The sequence below is a fragment of the Penaeus monodon genome, chromosome 4 (genome assembly GCF_015228065.2).
Source record: "Penaeus monodon isolate SGIC_2016 chromosome 4, NSTDA_Pmon_1, whole genome shotgun sequence".
NCBI lineage: Eukaryota > Metazoa > Arthropoda > Malacostraca > Decapoda > Penaeidae > Penaeus > Penaeus monodon.
Window position 1 is genome coordinate 53,321,097 of NC_051389.1, and position 22,326 is coordinate 53,343,422.

At 43.9% G+C, this 22,326-nt stretch overlaps 1 protein-coding gene across 1 annotated transcript in view; it reads left to right on the plus strand.

Moving 5' to 3' along the window:
• Positions 1-7,867, plus strand: part of LOC119572337 (serine/threonine-protein phosphatase 6 regulatory ankyrin repeat subunit C-like) — a 12,317-nt gene extending 4,450 nt beyond the window's left edge. Inside the window, exons 3-5 of the mRNA XM_037919387.1 lie at positions 1,334-1,669; positions 1,948-2,346; positions 4,878-7,867. Coding sequence (XP_037775315.1) covers positions 1,334-1,669; positions 1,948-2,346; positions 4,878-6,794 — 2,652 coding nt within the window. The 3' untranslated portion in view covers positions 6,795-7,867. The remainder of the gene's footprint in view (positions 1-1,333; positions 1,670-1,947; positions 2,347-4,877) is intronic.
• The last annotated feature ends 14,459 nt before the right edge of the window (positions 7,868-22,326 follow it).

Consider the following 22,326-nt stretch of genomic DNA (forward strand, 5'->3'; position numbering starts at 1 on the left):
TAATCAACCTACACTTATCAACCTACACTTATCAACCTACATTTATCAACCTACACTTATCAACCTACACTTATCAACCTACACTTATCAACCTACATTTATCAACCTACACTTATCAACCTACACTTATCAACCGGGCTTGCAACATCTGTTCAACCTGGACTAGTTTTCATGAAGAAGCTTCATTCCTAAAGGAATATTTCACTACTAATGGGTACCCAGGGGCCGCGGTGGCCGAATGGTTAGAGCGTCGGACTCAAGACTGTCACGACGGTAATCTGAGTTCGAGGGTTCGAGTCACCGACCGCCGCGTTGTTTCCCTTGGGCAAGGAACTTCACCTCGATTGCCTGCCTAGCCACTGGATGCCCAAGCCAGCTCAAGTCAGTGCCGGGTAAATAGAGATGGTGACTCGATAAAAACACCGGGCGGAAGGCAATGGCAAACCACCGCTCTAAATTGCTAAGAAAAAATCATGGAAGCCCATGATCGTCAAGGCCGCGGTGGCCGAATAGTTAGAGCGTCGGACTCAACACTGTTACGACGGCAATCTGAATTCGAGGGTTCGAGTCACCGACCGCCGCGTTGTACCCTTGGGCAGAGAACTTCACCTTGATTGCCTACCTAGCCACTGGGTGGCCAAGCCAGCCCAAGTCAAGTGCTGGTCCCAAGCCCGGATAAATAGAGAGAATGATTACCTAAAAGGTACCACCGGCACTCTCCGTGGAAAGGAACTGGGGACCCTACCACGTACTCACTCCAAAAGCATCACAACGTGAAAACTGCAATTGAGTATCATGCTGTGACCACGGCGGCTCAGACATGAACCTACCGTTAAATGATGATGATGATATATATATATATATATATATATATATATATATATATATATATATAGATAGATAGATAGATAGATAGATAGATAGATAGATAGATAGATAACAAGCATCATAATAATAACAAAAATTTATACACCTTTGCAATAAAAAGTTTTATCTAGAAACTTACGATGCGATTCGTAATCAATGAAAGTATAAGTCACTGTCTGAGACTACGTGAAATATATCTGAAAAATATCGTGTTCTGATTGGCTGGCCGGAGAGTATCAAATGTTTGCCTTTAATGTACAGGTCGCCTTTTCCAGATGGAAACCACCACCAGCAACAAGAACAAACATATTCAGAAGCATGTTATGGATATTATCGTTTAACCATTTATCAAAAAAAGATCTCTTTCCATTAAATGATGATTAACAACCATTGTCCTCAGAGTCAGTAAACTCGCGTATAACAACTGACCTGTAGATTCTGAAAAACATCCTATTGCTTTTTTCAGGAATGCGAAAGGAACAGGCTATATGCTCGCTTGCTGCATTTGATAACAAGGGTAGCAAAAGTTAACTTACAAGGAGATAATGAGGAACAGGCAGCCCTTCTAGCAGCCGTAAAAGAGGCCAGCTCACTTCTGGCTTCCGGTGCCCCTTTGGAGCCCCCAGAAGGGCACTCGTGCCACGCGCTCCACCTTGCCATTGCAACCAATTGCACTCCTCTGTTGACTCTGCTGTTAGCTGTTGGAGCGCCAATGACATCGTCTGCTGACGGCTTTGGCCCAGTGCAGTTGGCATGGAATACCCCAGACGTCACAACTTGGGTTGGAGTTGTTGTTACAAGGGTGAGCTATATAGGGAATATGTTTCTATGATACTCATGGTAAAAAAGGGAAAGATTACAGGTAAAGAAAAATCTTACGGACACTGAATTTAGTGGAAAATTGTGTATTAATTATTCGATGGCTCGTTTAAATTAGGAAAAGTCATTTTTTCAAAATCCATTTTTCCAGTAGTGAACATGTATTGTTTACCCACTAATATCCTGTATGTTGATACCACTGACATGCATACACCATGCCACATCTCTTACAGTATATTTAACTATAAAAAATTACCGCAGGCTGTGATCCACAAGATTCTGATGGAAATGACTCTCCTGGATCCCAACCTGCAGCTTTCGGCAGAAACTTTAGTGAAGTCCTTGGAAAGAGAGAAACCTTGGGATGCAAGGGTCATCATCTCAGAAAACTCTTCAATAACACTCGACAGTTTTCTGTTCCAAGCCTGTGCCAGTGGAGCAACCACATTTGCTTGGTGGATCTGGCACAGCGGCGGTAGTGCTGTGTCCCAGAATAAAGACAAAAGAACACCCCTACATGCAGCCCTTGCCTCGAGGCACCTCGACACAGCTATTAACCTCGTCCTCCACATGGGGGCGAACCTCTTCCTGCCGGACAATAAAGGGCAGACCCCCCTCGACCTCATACCAGTTGATGTCACAAGACGGCAAGTTCTTAAGGTATGTTGAGATATGTTGAACTTACGACTGCATTTCACCGCTTTAAAGGTTGCAAGTGAGTTGTGAGGTAGTGTTGTAGTTGGGTTCCTACTGGAGAGCCCGAGGGATGGATCCCCAGTCAGCAGAGATAAGTGGTTATCCTCACACACAAGACATTGGAAGGAGAGAAACACACTCAGACACATGCACGTGTATGTATGTGTGTGTGTGTGTGTGTGTGTGTGTGTGTGTGTGTGTGTGTGTGTGTGTGTGTGTGTGTGTGTGTGTGTGTGTGTGTGTGTGTGTGTGCGCCAAATCTTTGTATGCCTAAGTCTACATTAAGACATATGCAGGCAAGTTAAAATTATGGTCACATACTAATGGCGTGTAGTGGACCACCTTTGAAGGGCAGCATTATAAGGGCTCAGCCGTCGTGCGATATGCATAAGCAGCCTTTAACGACAGAAGAATGTGGTCAGAGACAGAGGAGACAATTAATTATGCAGAGTTGAAACTTGCATTCAGTTATAAATCTGTGACTGCTAATTCAGTTTAAGAGTTATTTTAGGGGTTTACAATTCCCTTCACGTATACCTGGTACAGTCGTATTCAGTAGGCAGAAGCCGCATCTCTGTGATTATTTACATTCTCAGACAACAGGGATGAAGGGATTGGAGCGAATCTCATTGTAAATATATGGAACTTCACTTTTATTCATGTATGTTGTTACTACCTGTATATACATATAACAGTGAGATAACTAAATATACCAAAAATTATTATAAATAACAGTATCAGCGGGTTGCGGGTCGTGTTGGTAGCATTCCAGTATAAGAAAAATTGATTATGTTGTAAATGTTTTTAAATCAATAAACACTATTTACTGTGCACATTCATATGCACACGGTTATGCACACCTGATAATATGCAAAGTATATTTAACTAATGGTTATTAGTCTTAGAGAAAGAGCTGCTCATTTACTTAAAGGGAGAAGTCTTTTGCTCGGAAATGCACATATGGGCATTCGAAGGAGATGCCTAATATATAATGCGGTCAATTTGTTGATCAAATATTTAGCATCTTCAAAAAAAAAAAATAAATAATAATAATTTTCAGGACATAGGCCTACCAAACAGGTTTGTGTTTTTGCCTCAAATATTTTCAATCAAAAACAAAAACAATTTGAAGACTTTGTAACTTAGTCACTAGCATACATTTAGTCAGAAATAACTATCATTACATTTCTTCATTGTCATATCATGTTAGTTTTAGGCACAGCCGCCCCCCCAGTCCGCCAATACATATTATGTTATTCTTAATCAATGTTGCTGTATTTAGTTATCTCATTGTCATTCCTAGAAACTGTATCACGATTCACGAATGAAAGTAAACTTTCATACATGGTGAATTAATGTTTGCAATGAGGTTTGTTCAAGTCCCTTCACACGGGAATGTAAACAATCGGAGTTGCCATTTCTACTGCCCACCGAGAACGGTTGTATTTTGTGTAAGTGCAGGCAAATGTACTTTCTTCATGCAGTTACCTCATGTTAATTATGATTGCTACTTTTTATTCTCAGCATTTGTAAAGAGTGTCATAATAATTTAAATGAGACAGCTGCAAATGCTTTGAAACGCAGTGTTATTTTATGCAGTATCATAATATATGTTCCGAATCACCTTCCAGTGGTCAACCCTTAAATGTGCCAAGTATGATAATAAGCCATAGTTATTTGACGCTTATAAAGTTTTACTGTAAACAAAATAAACAAAACATGTAGCGTAAAAAAACTGATCAATACGCACACAAATAAACAGATAAAGTAATCAAACCAGGCCTCAGATAAATAAATTTTTAGTACCTCAATTAGACTACCATAAGAAGCAATAGACTAAAAAGACAAGACTGCATATGAATAAACAAAATATTTTAATATAAGATAAGATACACACAAAAAAGGAAGAAAGAAATAAAGAAAAAAAATGTGATACACATTCATAGGAAAATTATTTTACTAACTAGACTTCATGTCGATGGTAAATTGTGGAGCCAAATTCCACCATCGTGCTTGCCACTACAAAGACTTATACAAGCATATCAAAATCTGTAATAATAACAATAGTACTAATAAAAAAAAAGATAAAAAAGGATGTTAAACGAAGTTTTACTCACTGCTAATAGTTGAAGATGGAAGTTTCAAAATCTTACACTGTCTTTCTGTTTTATAACTTTCCCAGTGACCAGACATGTACCATAACATTGAACCAACTTAAATAATTTGTTCTCATGAGATAATCTCAATGTTTCTTTCGAAATTATTTACGAAACTGAACTCTGCTATCAGCGATTAACTTTTGATATCATAAATATTTAAATAAAATAACTGGTGTGTGTGTGTGTGTGTGTGTGTGTGTGTGTGTGTGTGTGTGTGTGTGTGTGTGTGTGTGTGTGTGTGTGTGTGTGTGTGTGTGTGTGTGTGTGTGTGTGCGCGTGCGTGCGCATGTGTGCGTATTCTGCATATTATAAATTACGTTTCAATTTCTCTTGCAGGCTTCTTTCCTAAAAGAATGTCGACGTTTGGCTGATGAATCGGAAAAAGCGCGAGATCCTAGGCAGAAACAGGAAGCAAAAGAGTTTGTTTTACTTCTCCTTTCACTGTATTGTGCGATCTCTTCACAGGAAGACACGGATTCTTACTGTGATACAGTTTATTGGAAGACAGTCTTTGGGTATCTTAATGATGAATCATCTGAAAGCGATGACTGGATTGCGAAACTGGTTTATGGCATCAGAAACCAGGATATGAAAGATAATGAAGATGGAGGATCAGAAAGGAGATTCAGTGATGTTACTTGCGACAAGTTTTTGGAGCTGATTGCTGAAAGGCGGGCCAATTATTATGTATCTAACGTACAGATCAATAATACAGAAAAGGATATACCAGTGAACATCATAGAGAAAGCAACGATTTTTTGTTGTGAAAAGGATTTTCCACTCTTTCTCCATCTCTTGGTGCATGTGGGAGGCCAGCAGGTCAATCAGGAACTTGAAGTGTGTCGGGCATCGCCCTTGCATTACGCCGCTCTGAAGAACAACGCTTCTGCAGCCAGGTACCTCGTCAGTCACGGAGCTTCGATTGAGGCGAAGGATCGTTTCGGCAACACACCTGCACACTATGCCTGCATGTATGGCCACAGGGATCTCGGGGACTTTTTAAGGACAGATCAGGTAAACAGATGTGGGTTGACAGCTATGGATCTATTAGATGGCTACAAAAACTACCTGAAGCAATATGAATTAGACCCGGAGTCTCTAGTAGACATAGACATGCAAAAAACGAACACTGGCCCTCAAAGAATAGAAGCTCATTTGAATGAGTTGAAGAAAAAATGGCAGGTGAGTGGCATAGCAAAAGCAATAGCTAAAGTCCATGTTAAATATTCACGGGGAGAGCCTGAAGTTATAAAAAAAACAGTACTGGCCCTGGTAGAGAGTGTACAAAATTCAGTTGCAAAGAAGAATGCTTTGTTCAGTGGGGAACCCGAAATACTGGGAAGTTCAGCAGACAATGTAAGGCTCTTTTGTCCTGATGAATTTGACTGTAACATTGTATTAAATAATTTACATGGGTATGCTAATGGAGGCCTACAAATATCATTGCAAGAAATGGAACTTTCTCATAATGGCTGTAAAACAAAAATTAATGTATCATCAAACAACAAAGATATCATTCATCTTCTTCAAGGAAATAATTTCTTACACACATTTTACAATTTGGTTAAAGAATGCATTACAAATTTTGAACCTGAAGATAAGAGAATAGCAATAATTCCCCCTGGGGTCAAGAAAACTCAAGTTGGAGTCGGACTCAGCCTTGCATGGATGGGTAATGAGTTTCCTCTGCTACTGGTGGATGTGGATATCGTACCCACTATGGAGGCTCCCTGGCCAGCAGATCTGCCGAGGCCACCTCTTACACCGCCTCATCTGAAGTCAGTGTACATCAACAGCATTGGCAACGGCGAGTGGAGGTTCTCCTTCGCAAAAGCAGAAAATGAAATCATGAAGACTCTGACTCCCGAACAGCGTCAAGTGTTCCTAGCATGCAAGATGGTTCTTAGTTCCCTCAAAGCAGAGAAGTGGGCACCAAGAGAGATTCAGAACAGATTCAAGTATTTTGATAAAATTTTCTTCAAAATTCCTTCGCCAAAAGGATTTGTCTTAAAGAACACATTTTTCTTGGAAATGCAAGAATTCAAAGACCACAGTCACTACTGGACACATCACTTCGATGAAATGATAAGGAGAATTTTTAAACGCATGTGCATAAAGGACACTAAAGAACCAGCGAAAATAGAAGCTTACTTTGCTGGTAGCACAGAAGCCTCATGCCTTGGGTATGGAGCATCAGAAATTGTTGCATTTTTCACTCCAAAACCTGGCTTTCACGGTGTAAGTGCATATTAGGGCGAAGGGTCGAGCTTCTTAGATACTTTTTGTGAGTATGATCCTCATTTTTGCATTTTGACACTCATTTTATGCAGCTATTTTCTTTAATCTACAAACACATTCTTAGTGTGTAAAATACAAGTTTACACAGGCTGTTGATTAGAGGAAACGAGAGAATCACCTAATCCATTTTATTTTTTTTTTTTTTTTTTTTTTAGACAAATGATTTCTGTGTTAAAAATGTAACTGAAAATAATTGCTCTGATAAGTTCTGAAGGTATCAAAACTCTCTAATCCTAAAAATTCCTCCCTGAGATATTTGCGTGCCCGCTTATTGTGTGAAGCATTTCTGACGAATCTGCATCCAAATTCACATGAAATTAGGTAAACTTGTTAACATCTGCTCCATTTATATGATTAGTATATAACCGGAAATAAATGGTGGTCAGCGCTTGAAGCATCTCTGATTGGTTGAGTCTTCCATTCCTCCTCTGAAGCCTAAAGGTAATGTTACATATAGTCTGATTGAGAAAGGTAGTGTTACATATAGTAGTGTTACATATAGGTAGTGTTACATATAGTCTGATTGAGAAAGCGACTTCTTAAGTAGATTGCTCTAATTCAAAACATAATGGTCAATTAACTTCTAAATTAGCTGTAATCTTAAGCCTTTTAGTTCTGCAAAAGTCACTTTGGGAGTGCTGGCTCTTTGATAATGTAGCCCCTATTCTGAAGGGCCTACTACATGATTCACCTACTGAAACCATTTCAATTTTGAACGTTTGCTGGTTAAACGTCTTTCTGTATATTTAAGACCCTTTCTTCCAGAGACTTGGTTTTAGAAAGGGTCTTGGCTACAATGATGCATTGTTTATCTTGGTACATGAAATGGAGTCTGGTTTAGATAAGGGTCATGAGTCAAGGCTTGTCTCTTAGAATTTAGTGCAACTTTTAACACTGTTAATCACAGCTGTGTTTTGACCTGCAGTTACACCTTTGGTGGTATAATTCTTGATTCTTTTCAATGTGGCTCTTTATATGGCTTGTCATATCAATAATAACCTGTTTAATAAATGATTGATAAAGTATCATTAAGAGTTTCTTTTAATTACCTTATTTCAAGAATGGACAATTAACGATAATTTATATAGTAATAAAAGTGATTAAACTTATTCTATATAAACAATCTAGATATAATATTGTTACGCCGACCGCCTCGTCTCTCTGCCACCAACACCAGGCAGGCTAGGCAGACGGCGTGCTATCCACAGGGTCGTGAACACTGAACAGCTCCAAGAAGCACCGAGCACCACAGCGTCCCAGAACACCACGAGAGGAAACGCCAAGTGGCGAGGCAGGGCACGAAATAAACACACGATGACAGTTTTTCCCTTTTATTTACACAAATTTATTTACCCGTACACTTTTCTATAGGCACAATACAGGGGGGAAACCGCATGTCACACGCACAATACAGTTATAAAAAAAGGCAACACAAAGTTAATCGGGGTCACAAGGGCAACAGAGGTCTTAACAGGGGGCAGCCCCCAACGCGTCTCTCGGCTTGTTTCCGTCTCCGCTCACAGCCAGCTGCCGTCATGTTTGCCAGGTCCTTCATGTTAATACAGCCCAGGTCATCCTTTTCATGTTAAACATTTTTCGCAACAGAGACAAAGGGGACCCACTGGCGGTGCACTACCCCCCCTATCAAGCAGACGACCCGTTCCTGTTTGACATACCCAAAACCCATAAACAAATACAGAAAATTTCTTTTAAAATGAGCCCTCAGAAAAACAAAATTTTTTCAAAACAAAAGAAACCCGTAACTGTAATCAGTTCTCAGAAACACAAAACTCTTTCATCCAGGCGCTTCTTCGCTCTCGCTGGGGTCGCTCGGAGGAGGTGTGGGCGGCGTAGATGCAGTGGCACACAGAGGGATATCCTGCCCCAAGACATTGAACGTCTGCTGCATCGCCTAAACGTCCAAATGCTCGTCTCATCTCGGTCAGCGTTGCCACGTCCTCATCGCGCTACTGGGGCTAACGTCATTTCTTTTCACCATGGCCCCAGGGGAAAGCTTCCGGGCCCAAAGGGTTTAACGCCACACCCGGGTCCACGTGGACAAAGACGGTCGTTTTCGCCCTGCGAATTCGAAGTGACATCAGAGAGGGCCGCTACCACCGTTTATGGCCTCCCAGGGGCTCGTAGCTCGGCGAACCCCTCGCTTCGACGGGGTTATGCAGCCACACTCGTCCCTATTTTGTACCTCACTTCCTCATGCGCCGGTCATAGGTCCCCTCAGGGCATGGCCGGCAAACCCTGAGCTTGCCACGCATCGTCGGTGCACCTCCGCCGGGTTACGGCGCTCCGGGGGTGCCAAGTTCTCGGGGAAAGTCAGGCAACGCCCACACCAACCAACTCCTCGCCCCCCGACGACTCTTCGGACGCTCCATTCCTCACAAGTACCCAGTTGACCAGCTGGCACCTTAGGTCCTTATTGGAGAAGTTAGCTACCAACACTGTAACAACCCTCCCCTGGTCCAACAAGGCTCCGCCCAACCCCCTAGCCATCAGAAAAGCTGCAGTTTGAATGGCTCCACGAGGCCTCTACTCCACGCATCACTCTGATAGTCGACCCGGATCTAGATCTGTCCTGGGGGCAAGGTGCAGTCGCTTCAGCTGTAACTACCTCCCCGGCAGCCAATCTTCTGGAAGCAAGGGCACATCTTCACCTGCACCCTCCCCAGCTTCTGTCCAAGGTGAACACCCCTTTTCCCTCGCGTCAGGTAGTCAAGGCCCAGAAAACACGTGCTCGCCCAGAAGGCCACAACACCGGAGCCGCCTGCACCGGCTGCCCACGCAATACGAGCCTCCTGGCCCTTTAAAACTGCACACAATGCCCCGTGACCCCACACAGTCTTTGGGGTGCGTCTGGAAGTCGATAGTGGCCAACATATCAGGCCGTACTAGGGTCTTCTCAGCCCCAGGTCCATTGTCAGGCGGCATGGCTTCCCATCTACTGAGCCCTCCACCTACATCGTGCGGTTGGGGACGGCAGCTTACCCAATCGGGGCCCGGGAACCGAGGACGGCTGGGTTCAGACCCCTTCTCCACCCTGCCCGGGGGTTTCCCCCCTGAAACACTTCCTTAGCCTTAGGACATGCACGGAGGTGACCATACCTGCCACAGCCTTTGCAGCACTGATGGAAGCATCAGAATCGTCCGTTGAAGGACGTGTTTCCATCCTCCAAACCCCCGATTAAGTCTGTGCCTCTCTCCGCAGCCCCAACACAAGCCTTGAAAGTGCTCGGGCTCACCTTCCTCAGTGCATCTTCCCATTGGGCCTTTTCCAGCCCGGAGGGCATGGCGGGGCTGAGCAGCTGGCCCTAGGCCACTGGTTGCCTTCAGGGGAAGGTCTCGAACTCCAAGGCCCTTGCCAGCGCCACCTGCAGGTCCTCAGGATGTGCCTGCTTGACGTAGATTTGCAGCTGCTGGTCCTGCAAAGCGTCAACAAAGAAATCACAGGCCAGGACCACAATCATCTCTTCCGCAGCCGCAGGGTACGACCTCCTTACCAGCGCCTCCACATCCTGCGCCAACTGGGACAGTGTCTCGTCACGCTCACGAGTCCGCTTCTTCAAGTGGGCCCGATATACCTCGGCCTGGTGGTTTGGGGCCCGAAATGGCTTTTCCCAAAACCTCTGCCAGCTGGTGTAAGAGGCATGTTGGGATGCCGGCAGATGCCCCAACACTTCCACCGCGGGGCCCTTAGCGCTGTTACCAGTGCAGGGCCTTCTCTTCCTGGGTCAGCCCTGGGCAGATGCCCGCATTTCAAATTGGGCGACATATGCCTCCCAGGCCACCCTTCCCCGTCGTACTCAGCTGGCTTATGCCTCACAGAATGTCTGGAGGCTGAGGGGCTGCAAGGTGGAGAACGCGTGCCATGAACTAACACGCCCGGGGGGGAGGAAGGGGATGAGGGAGGCAACGAGGCGGGTTGACCGGGTCCGAGTTTGCCGCCACCTATACCCAAAAGGGGGCGGTTCCGATGGGTCCCCAGCTTCTGCAGCGACCACTGGCTCCGACAGATTCTGCGAGGGGCCCGGGGGTTTCCCGCCACGGACCCAGGCAGACCCCAGTAAATCTGACACTCTGGCATATGTTGCCAGAACCTCGTCTGCCTTCTCTGCTTGCAACATTACTACCTCGTGATGCTGCCTTTTCTCCTTCACTTCCTCCCTCAGGCCCTGAACCTTGCCCTTCAGAGTCTGCACCTCCTCCATCAGTTCACTCTTCACGCTGTTGCAGGCCTTGTCGGTGTACTGCTGAGTTTCCATCTTCACAGATGCAAGATTGCTCTGTAGCACCTCAACAAGTTGGCAGAACTGTTCCTCTGCCTTCCTTGCCTGCATCTCGATGAGATGGTGCGCCTGCTCGTGTGCCCTCTGTGCCTGCTCTTCTGCCCTTTGTGCCATTTCCTCCCTCATACCCGGCCAGCATGGCAGTGATCAGGTCCAAACTGGCTCGGCTTCACCTCACTCGTGCCTGCCTCAGTCATAGCCTCCTCTCCCTCATGGCTGCCGCCATCTTTGGACATGATAGATCGGCGCGCTCACTGATCAAATATCACAAATCCCACTCCTGACACCATTTGTTACGCCGACCGCCTCGTCTCTCTGCCACCAACACAAGGGAGGCTAGGCAGACGGCGTGCTATTCACAGGGTCATGAACACTGAACAGCTCCAAAAGGCACCGAGCACCACAGCATCCCAGAACACCACGGGGGAAATGCCAGGTGGCAAAGCAGGGCACGAAATAAACACAAAATGACAGTCTTTCCTTTATTTACACAAGTTATTTACCCGTACACTTTTCTATAGGCACAATACAGGGGGGAAACCAGCATGTCACACAGCACAATACAGCTTATAACAGGCAACACAAAGTTATATCAGGTCACAAGGGCACACACGAGGTCTTCACAGGAGCAGCCCCCAACCGCGTCTCTCGCTTGTTTCCCCCGCTCCTCCGCTCACAGCCAGCTGCGTCATGTTTGCCCAGGTCCCTTCATGTTAACACATGCCCAGGTCATCCTTTTCATGTTAACACATGTTTCGCACAGAGACAAAGACCCACTGGCGTAGCAATATTGTAAATTTATGGTAATTATTTTAAAGGAGTGCATTTTACCAACTGTCACTTTGCTAACATGAACAAGATACTCCCACCACTATAAACAACAAAGTTACTAGCTTACTTACCCTTGCGCCCTCTCCAAGCAATTGTAAGTGAATGCCAAGTGCATCAGCATTTAAAAGTGATAGCAAAAGTTAAATCCGGCCCTGATGATGTCCCGCCAGGATTATTGCGAGAATTCGCTTCCGAGCTCGCCTCCCGTCTATGCGGAAAACATGTTTTTCATGCTATCAAAATTAAAATCCTTCGATGACCTATTCTGCATATGGACGATTTTCATTCAACCAATTTGTGAGAGTGCAGCACCATTCTGGCATTCGTCCATTACCAACTCTGAAAAAAAAAAAAAAAAATAAGGTTAGAAAAGCTCACTGTGCTTCATAATTGGATCAAACTACACCTCATGTATTGATGCGCTAAATTCTTAGAAGACCAGAGAAAATTCTTAACAGAAAATTTCCCCTGCATCCATACATCTGTGAGACATCGGAATCTGCTTCCTGACTTACGTCAATCAAGAAAACAGCTCCTTAATCCAACCACCGCGGGTTTATTTATTATTTATTGTGTTCTATCCCCAGTAGTTTTTTTTTTTTTTTTTGGTGAATTTTGTTACACACAGGTGGCTCCACATGTGCTCAGCCAGCAAGGAGTCATTTGTCCCTAGTGACCGATCTTGATTTCCCTATTCCTGGAATTGGCGGGAAAATGTCTTTTGTTTTTAAATACAATTGATATCAATACTATTATCATGAACCTTTGATGAGGACGCACCTTACATAAAACGCAGAACCAATAAATAAAAAAAAGTTTGTTTGCCACAAGAGTTACCCTGGAGCCCGGGCCTCTCGTCGCGCTAGGCATTATGCTTCTGAGTTCGTAAAGTAAATAAATTACTATAAAGTAAAATCCTGTAGAATTACAGAAACATTGTGCTTTGCCAGCACATTCAGTGCTCTAGATTTGCAGGGAACACCGAGGTACAGTAGTCGTAGTCAGCACCACCACCTCGACCCGCAGCGCCTCATACCAGGGGTTAGCCTTGGGCTTGACCCCTGGGTAGGGAGGCCCAGTATTCTGGGGGGTCCTTTGGGCGCACTTTTTCTTTTTCATATTCTTCATCTTAATGTGACTTTCCTGAGCCTACGGAGTTCTCTCGTGAGAGCCGTAGATTCGCTTGGGGGTGGGCATCTACTTACCGTCCTTCGCCGAGGCAAGTTCGGCGGGGGGAGTGTCCCAAACATAACTCAATCCCTCGCTGTGTACTGGAGATTACAAACACAAAAAAAACGCAACCAGGCTTCCATGGCGGGGTAGAGGACGAAATAAACTGATTTACTCTCTCTTAGCTATTGCTGATAGGGTGATAACCAAAATTAAACGAGCCTTTGATCCTTCAGGACAAACAATTTTGAGACACAGGGGTCGGAACGGGTCGATACCCAGTATGATGCTACCACGGCTACCCTTCTCCTCCCAAGGAGGAGGGGCGACTCCATGACCACTCTCAGGACCAATCTGACTGTGAAAACAACGGAACCCCCACGAACGACACAAAACGAGAAGACCACTTTTCAAAAATCCCAACTGAGAATGCGAGGTTCGCGAATGTAAAATGCGTGAATGGAAACTCATCGCTTGTTGAACGTGAACCACCTTCATCATCAAGAAAGGTCCCTTGATGGTCAAGATGGACGGCGATTTTTGATTTTGTCAAAATTGCGAGACTGGAAGCTCCGTGTTAAAGTACAATTACAACTCCCAGATTAAGATTTACTTAAGCTGAAGCAAATTCATGATCTTCCGAGTTAAAGTAACTATCCCTATTGCGCCCAAATAACGGTAAGGGAGTAATTTTTCACAGGGATTTGAGGACGATGAAGAAAGGAAATTCTTGAGAGCATGGAAGGACCAAGACGGAGTGGACGTTCATGTATGACCAAGAAGGACAGGGAATGTGCGAACGAAAACTGCCGGACTGTGTTTTTTGACCTTTCCTTTGAATAAAATTCCAAGAATATGTCAATGCGGTTATGAACGTGTTAAAGTAAGACCTTTGTCCAAAAGCCCAATGCAATTGTAATAGATGCCAAAAATCGGACACACCTCATTAAGATGCATTGATAAAGATTCAATAAAATTTGTGCCCGCAAATGTGCTGAAGCCCATGACACCCATCCACTTGTACTAGCCAAAATCTCCAAATGTGCTATTGTGGAGGTCCCATCAGTCAGGGATCTGCTGAGTGCAACATCTGAAGAAGGAGACTGAACATTAGCATATATGAGAAGCAGGAAGTTAGTTATATGAGCTAAGAGAAAGTGGAAAGTTTGACACACAAAACCTGATACTTCCTAGCTGAAGCAGTAAACTAAACGTCACCCCTAGTGCAAGTGATGTAAGAAAAGCTTGCAGCCACGGATAAGGAAACTGCTGAAACTCAAAACAACGGTTAAAGAATGTAAATATTAAAGTTTATCATTTGACCAAATTGGTTGATCAAATGACTGAATCAACCAGTCTAAAACATCATAAGAGGATGATACCGAAGCACAGTCCGGAGCGCACTTCCCGTCCGGGCTACTCCTGTTGAGGACCTTCGTCTGGCTCGCGACGGCTTCTCGGAGAGAAGCAGATCGCAATCTGTCAGTCGTCTCCCTCGCCAGGAGGTGCAGGACATGGAGGCTTCGGTCCTCCAAACATCCCGAGAGCGGTCCCCGGGAAGCGAGGGAGAGGAGGCGTTACCTCCAAAAAAAGAAGAAAAAAAACTGGTGGACAAGGCACTTCCCAAACCCCATAAAACGTAATCTTCGACAGTCGACCATTATTACAATGGGAACTGTCGAAGTCTTAGATCTAAAGTAAGACCTTAAAATTAGTCGCCTGTCCTATTGCCCCGATTAATTATAGTTCTCAAGAAACGCATTTAACACCCACCTCGTCTCTGACGAGGTCGTTCGCGAGAACTACCCATTTATGTTCGGTAAGGATTCGTGAGGGTAGGGGTGAGGCGGATGTCGCCATGTACATCCAACAAGCCTCCCTTTTACAGAGGACTATTGATTCTACTTTGGAGTTGTCGCATGCAAAGTAAAAATTAATGGACCACGTATCTGGCTATATGTTCACTTATTGTCCACATGATGCAGTGATAGCCTATGATGAGCTCTTTGCTCTTCAGGAAACGTCGCCACAAAATAAAGAAATTTTAGCCGATTTAATGCTATCATACGTTATGGGGTTTTCCTGCGGGTGGATGGAGAGGTGAGCAAGTAGTTAAGTTGCTTAATGAGTCGATTTAGTCCTCGAATGATGGTAGTCGATGCGGGTGGGACGATAATACCGGTAATTTGAGCTTTATGGACTTAATCACTGGTTCTCATCAATAGCAGCCAAGTGCTGTGGAAACCATTGATCGACTCGTTGGGAACGATCATCTCCTCATTTGAATTAAATATTCAGCGACACGTAAGTGAGAAAGCCTTCAAGCGCCTACTAAATTTAACGTAAAACGAGCAGACTGGTGTCGCCATTCACAAGGAGCGTCAAGCTCGAATTTGTTGGAGAAACCATTGATGATAAAGTAAAAAATATTCGAATTCGATTATAGAAGCAGCATTGTATCCATTACTAAAACTTCAGACAGATAGCGTTAAGCATAGAGTTCCATGGTGGACACCAGATGCCGCAGGGCGCTGTGCCCGACGCAATAAGGCCTACAGGCTATTTCAAAAATAACATCACAAATGCAGAACTTTTGCAACTTAAAACTAGCAAGAGCTAGGCCTCGTAGAGTAATAAGCCAGCAAAAAATAGACTCCTGTCGGAGCTTTGTCTCTACAATCAATAGCAATACAAAAATATCGGAAGGTTTGGTCCACTAGCATAAAATCAATAAAGAAAAAATCCATCTTTGAAAATTAACAACATCCTCCACGAGGCACTAATTTCGATCAGCTAGAGACATTGCTAATGCCACTCGCCAGGCAGTTCTCTCATACAAGCAGCTCTGCTAATTACCATCCCACCTTCCTGACCAAAGGAAGAGGCGGAGCTTGCAACCAAGTCACTTTGCCACAGGAGAGACTTTTGATTACAATAAAGATCTAAAAATGGATGAGCTTGTCCGAGCCCTAGAGCCTGTAGAGGAACATCCCCAGGCCCCGATGAGATCATATGGAGATGATGAAGCATCTTACTCATGGTGAATGATTAAGTTGCTAGAAGTGTACAATGAAATTTGGAAAAAGTCACACGTTCCAAAACTCATGGCACTTCGCCCACATCATTCCCATATTGTGAAAGGAGGGGGGTTAATCCCAGACTTGCCATAGCCTACCGCCCAATTGCGTTGACAAGTTGCTTATGCAAGGTCATAGGAACGAAATTGTAACAGTAGGCTATTGCAATTTTTAAATCAGTAATTTACTTAGTTGACGAGCAGTGCGGCTTCCGCAAAGGGGACGACAAACTCTCGATCATGCTAGTAAACTGGACAGTCAATTCAAGAGGCCATTCCAAACAAGATATTTTTTTTGATTTCAGTAATTTTTCGATAAGAAAAAAAGCTACGACATGACATGGCGATATGCCTACTCAGAAAACTTTATGCCTTTTGGATTCGTTGTAAACTTGCCCTTTTTATTCAAAATTTCATTCCTTACCCCTCCCCTGGCTTGACAGAACTTTGCTGTCAACTTATTTTCCGGCAATGTCACTTTTCGGACATTTTGTCCAGGCAAACGGCGGTCCCACAAGGAAGTGTCTTGTCCACCAAAATTATTTCTATGTTGGCAATGACATCTTTACCTGCTCCTCCTCGGAATCTTAAATACTCACTGTACGCTGAGATTGTGCATTATTGCACTCCAGCAAATAATGCGAATTCTCAGCAAAATCGCATCAAATTGGCACTGGATATGATTCATAACTGGGGCCTCCAGTGGGGTTTTAAGTTTTCCATTAGAAAGGAGTATTGGGGTAATTTTCACGTAGGAGAAAGCCGAACATCAGCTACGCTAGCAACCACCCAATACTATTCAAAATCTGCCAAGTTTCGTGGACTACTTTTGATAGTAGACTCAATTTTTTTTTTGAAAGACCACATTGGTCAGGAAAGAATAAATGTCAAAAAAGCACTGAATTTAGTAAGTGAGCATTTTCTAGGTAACAAATGGGGAGCTGATAGACAGTCTTTGCCTAATGTATATAAAGCCCTATTAGGTCTAAAGTAGATTATGGGTCAATCGTGATATGGTTCGGCATCGAAGAACAAGTTTGAAAGGTTTGGATGCTGTGCAGGAATGCAATGCTTGCAGTGTGTGTCTTGGAGCCCTGAAGTGTACTCGGATCGGCGTTTGAGGGGATTAAGGAAGTACCTCCCCTCCGACTCAGACGCGGCCAGTTTAGCCTTGAGCTAGCCGACAAAGGTGGCTCGAGACCTGAGCCACCCTAATGGCAATAGTGGCAAAGGCCCTTTGCAACGAAGACTCCACGACCTCGTCGAGAAAGCGGTATAGATGATACTCTACCTCGATACCCTGGTTCAGTCAAATATAGCGCCAATGGGAAACCCCCAAATTTTTTCTATCGTTGGAAAGCCTGGCTTCCATCAGCACAAGTCCATGGCGACGGAGGTGGAGGTACGCCAGAGGTTCAGAGAGATCCTTATTAAACATCTCCCTTTTTTTCATCAATATATACGACGGCTCCAAGACAGACGAGTGTGTGGGTGAGGGTGTATGGTCGATGAATGGAACTAAAGTTCAGACTGCGAACATACATGATATTTCTTGCTGAACTTTTGCCATTGTAAAGCCATGATTGCACTGCGACGACCCACGAATAGAATAGTTATTTTTCTGGATTCCTTAAAGTTTCACTTAAAGCATTAAATCATTAGAACACCAAAATGAAACTTTGGGTAATATCATTCGTAGCTCAAAGGGCCAATAATCAATCAAGCTAATATGGTTACCAGGCCCACTCTGGTATCCAAGCAATGAGCAGGCTGATAAATTAGCTGGGTCCAACTGAGATCTGGACCTTAGCATAGTCCGTACAGATCTCAGGTGTTTTGTGTTCTTAATAAAAGCAAAATTAACATCTCCTGTGGCAAAGTGAGGGACCAACATCCAACTCACAAACAAAATAAAAACCAAAACATAGAACTGCGGACACAGACCACAGGAAGGAGAGAAGGGAGGAGGTGGTGTTGGCTCGGATCAGGGTAATGCCACCGAATTACCCACCTCACCCCTATATAGTAGAGAACTTTTCCCCCACCGTGCATCCAGTGTACCACCACCCTCCCATAAATCCATCTCTGACAGTATGCACAAAATACACCAAACAAAGACAAGCAACTAAAAAACTATTTCAGAATTAAAATAAAGACTTTACAGGCAAACAAACATATTATCAGATAATGAAAAAAATAGTACATAAATTAATCAATTTTCTAAGGGAGACAAAACTTTAGACTTATCGAGATTGACAAATGAATAGGATCCATTGGCTTAATAACTTGGCCACATGCCGCTGGTTGATAGCCAAGACATCCAAACAAAGAAAGCAGAATCCTATTATGCAGTAATGTCAGTCAAACAGCTTGCAGCTAAGGATAAAGAAATTGCTGAACTTAAACAGACGTTAAAGAATTAAATATATTAAGATATTCACCTGACCCAAATGGTTGATCAAATGATGCATCAAAACAGTCTAAACTCATAAGGAGGATGATACTGAAATCACAGTCCAGAGGCACCTTCCCGTCCGGGCTCTCCTGTGAGGACTTCGTCGGCTCGCGAATCGGTTTCGCGGCGGAAGCAGATCGCAATCTGTCGTCGTCTCCATCACCAGGAGTGCAGGACATAGGAGGCTTCTGTCTCAAACCATCCGAGAGAGGTACCCGGGAAGCGAGGGAGAAGGAGGCAATCTCGCCTCCCAAAAAAGAAAGGAAAAAAAACTGGTGGACAAGGCACTTCCAAAACCCATTAAAACGTAATCTTCCGCGTCTCGAACCATTATACAATGAACTGTCGAAGTCTTAGATCTAAAGTAAATGACCTTAATTATTAGCTCGTCCTATGCTCCCGATATTATAGTTCTCCAAGAAAAAACCGCACCTTAACACACCTCGTCTCTGACGAGGTCGTTTCCTGAGGAACTACCATTTATGTCGAAGGATAGTGAGGGTAGGGTTGAGGCGGAGTCGCCATGTACATCCACCAAAGCCTCCCTTTACAGAAGGACTATTGATTCTACTTGGAATTTGTCGCATGACAAAGTAAAAATTAATGGCACGTATCTGGCTATACTGTTCACTTTATTGTCCACCATGATGCAGCAAATAGGCCTATGATGAGCTCTTTGCTCTTTCAGAAACGTTACCTGCCACAAAAAAATAAAGTAATTTTAGCTGTTTTAATGCTCATCATACGTTATGGGTCCCTGCGGGTGGATGGTAGGGGTGAGCAAGTAGTGAAGTTGACTAATGAGTCAGATTTAATCCTTCTGAATGATGGTAGTCCGATGCGGGTGGACGATAAATACCGGTACTTTGAGCTTATTGACTGATCACTGGTCTCTCATCAATAGCAGCCAAGTGCCTGTGGCACACCATTGACGACTCGTGGGAAGCGATAATCTTCCTATTTTGATTAAATATTCATGCGACACAGTGAGAAACGTCTCAGCGCCTAAATTTTAACGTAAAAAACGAGCAGGACTTTTTCTCCCACAAGGAGCGTCAAGCTCGAACTTGTTGGAGAAACCATTGATGCTAAGTAACAAATATTCAGAATTCGATTTAGAAGCAGCATTGCTATCCATCCACTAAAACTTCGACAGATAGCGTTAAGCATAGAGTTCCATGGTGGACACCAGATTGCCGCAAGGCGCTGTGCCGAACGCATAAGGCCTACAGGCTTCAAAATAACAATCACAATGGGAAACTTTTGAAACTACAAACTATAGCCAATAGCTATGCTCGTCGAGTAGTAAGACAAGCAAAAGAGGACTCCTAGGCGTCGCTTGTCTCTACAATAAAAGAGCTCTCCAAAAATCAAGAGGTTTGGTCCACTGTCAATATAAAATCAATAAGAACAAAACATCTTGTAAACTTAAAAACATCATTCATGAGGGAACCAATGTTGACCCATCCTAAAGACATTGCTAATGTACTCGCCAGGCAGTTCTCTACACAAGCAGCTCGGCAAACTACCCATCCGCTTTCCTGAACCACCAAGGAAGCGCGAGCTGCAACCTCTTCACCTTGCCACAGGAGATGATTTATGATTATAATAAAGACCTAACAAATGAATGAGCTTGTCCGAGCCCTAGAAGCCTGTAGAGGAACATCCCAGGCCCCGATGAGATTCGATATGAGATGTAAAGCATCTTAATCATGATGACATGATTAGTTGCTAGAAGTGTACAATGAAATTTGGAAAAGCACACTTTTCCAAACTCATGGTACTTCGCCCACATCATTACCATATTGAAGGAGGGGTAACCCCAGATCTGCCATTCTCCTACTGCCCAATTGCGTTGACAAGCTGTTTATGCAAGGTCATGGAACGAATTGTTAACAGTAGGCTATTGCATTTTTTAAATTCCAGTAATATACTAGTTGACGCGCAGTGCGGCTTCCGCAAGGGACGCCAAACTCTCGATCAGCTAGTAAAGCTGGACAGTCATATTCAAGAGGCCATTCCCAAAAAAAGACTTTTGATTTCAGTATCTTTAGATATAGAAAAAGCCTACGACATGACATGGCGATATGGCCTACTCAGAAAACTTTATGCTTTTGGATTACGTGGAAACTTGCCTTGTTTTATTAAAAATTTCATTTCTGACAGAACTTTTGCTGTCAAATTATTTTCCGACAATGTCACTTTTTTCGGACATTTTTGTCCAGGCAAACGGGGTCCCACAAGGAAGTGTCTTGTCACCAACATTATTTTTATGCATGATAAATGACATCTTACCAGCTCCTCCTCGGAATCTTAAATACTCACTGTACGCTGATGATTGTGCATTATGGCATTCCAGCAATAATGCAGAATTCTCAGCAAATCTCATCCAATTGGCACTGGATATGATTCATAACTGGGGCCTCCAGTGGGGTTTTAAGTTTTCCACAAGAAAGAGTATTGGGGTTATTTTTTCACGTAGGAGGAAGCCGAACATAAGGATAACTCTAGACAACCACCCAATTCCCATTCAAAATTCTGCTAAGTTTCTTGGGCTACTTTTTGATAGTAGACTCAATTGGAAAGACCACATTGGTCAGTTAAAGAATAAATGTCAAAGAGCACTAAATTTATTAAGTGCATTTTTGGTATAAATGGGAGCTGATAGACAGTCTTTGCTAATGGTATATAAAGCCCTGATTAGGTCTAAAGTAGATTATGGGTCAATCGTGTATGGTTCGGCATCGAGAACAAGTTTGAAAGGTTTGGATGCTGTGCAGAATGCCTGTTTGCGTGTGTGTCTTGGAGCCCTGAAGTGCACTCGGATCGAGCGTCTTGAGGTGGAGTCAGGAGTACCTCCCCTCCGACTCAGACGCGGCCAGTTAGCCTTGAGCTATGCCGCAAAGGTGGCTCGAGACCCGAGCCACCCTAATGGCAATGGAGGCACTAGGCCCTTTGCCACAAGACTCTACGACCTCGTCGAGAAAGTCGGTATAGATCTCTCTACCCTCGATACCCTGGTTCAGTCAAACATAACGCCATGGGAAACCCCCAATTTTTCTATCATGGAAGCCTGGCTTCCATCAGCCAAGGCCATGGCGCCGGAGGTGGAGGTACACCAGAGGTTGAGAGAGATCCTAGTTAAACATCTCCCTTTTTTCATATATATACGACGGCTCCAAGACAGATGAGTGTGTGGGGTGGGTGTATGGTCGACTGAATGTGAACTAAAGTTCAGACTGCCGAATCATACATCGATCTTTCTTGCTGAACTTTTTGCCATTGATAAAGCAAATTTATTTTGGGACTATCGACGACCCACGATAGAATAGTTATTTTTTCGGATTCATTAAGTTCACTTAAAGCTATTAAATCCTTAGAAACCACTAAAAATGAACTGCTGGGTAATATCATCCGTAAATTATATGGTGCCAACAAATCAATCAAGCTAATATGGGTACCAGGCCACTCTGAAATCCATGGCAATGAACAGGCTGACAAACTAGCCGGGTCAACTGGCGATCTGGACACTACCATAGTTCGTACAGATCTCAGGTGTTTTGTGTCTCTTATAAGAGCAAAATAATCTCCTGTGGCAAAGTGAGTGGACCACCTCCACCACACAAAATCAAAAAACTAGAAAGTAGAACAAGAAAA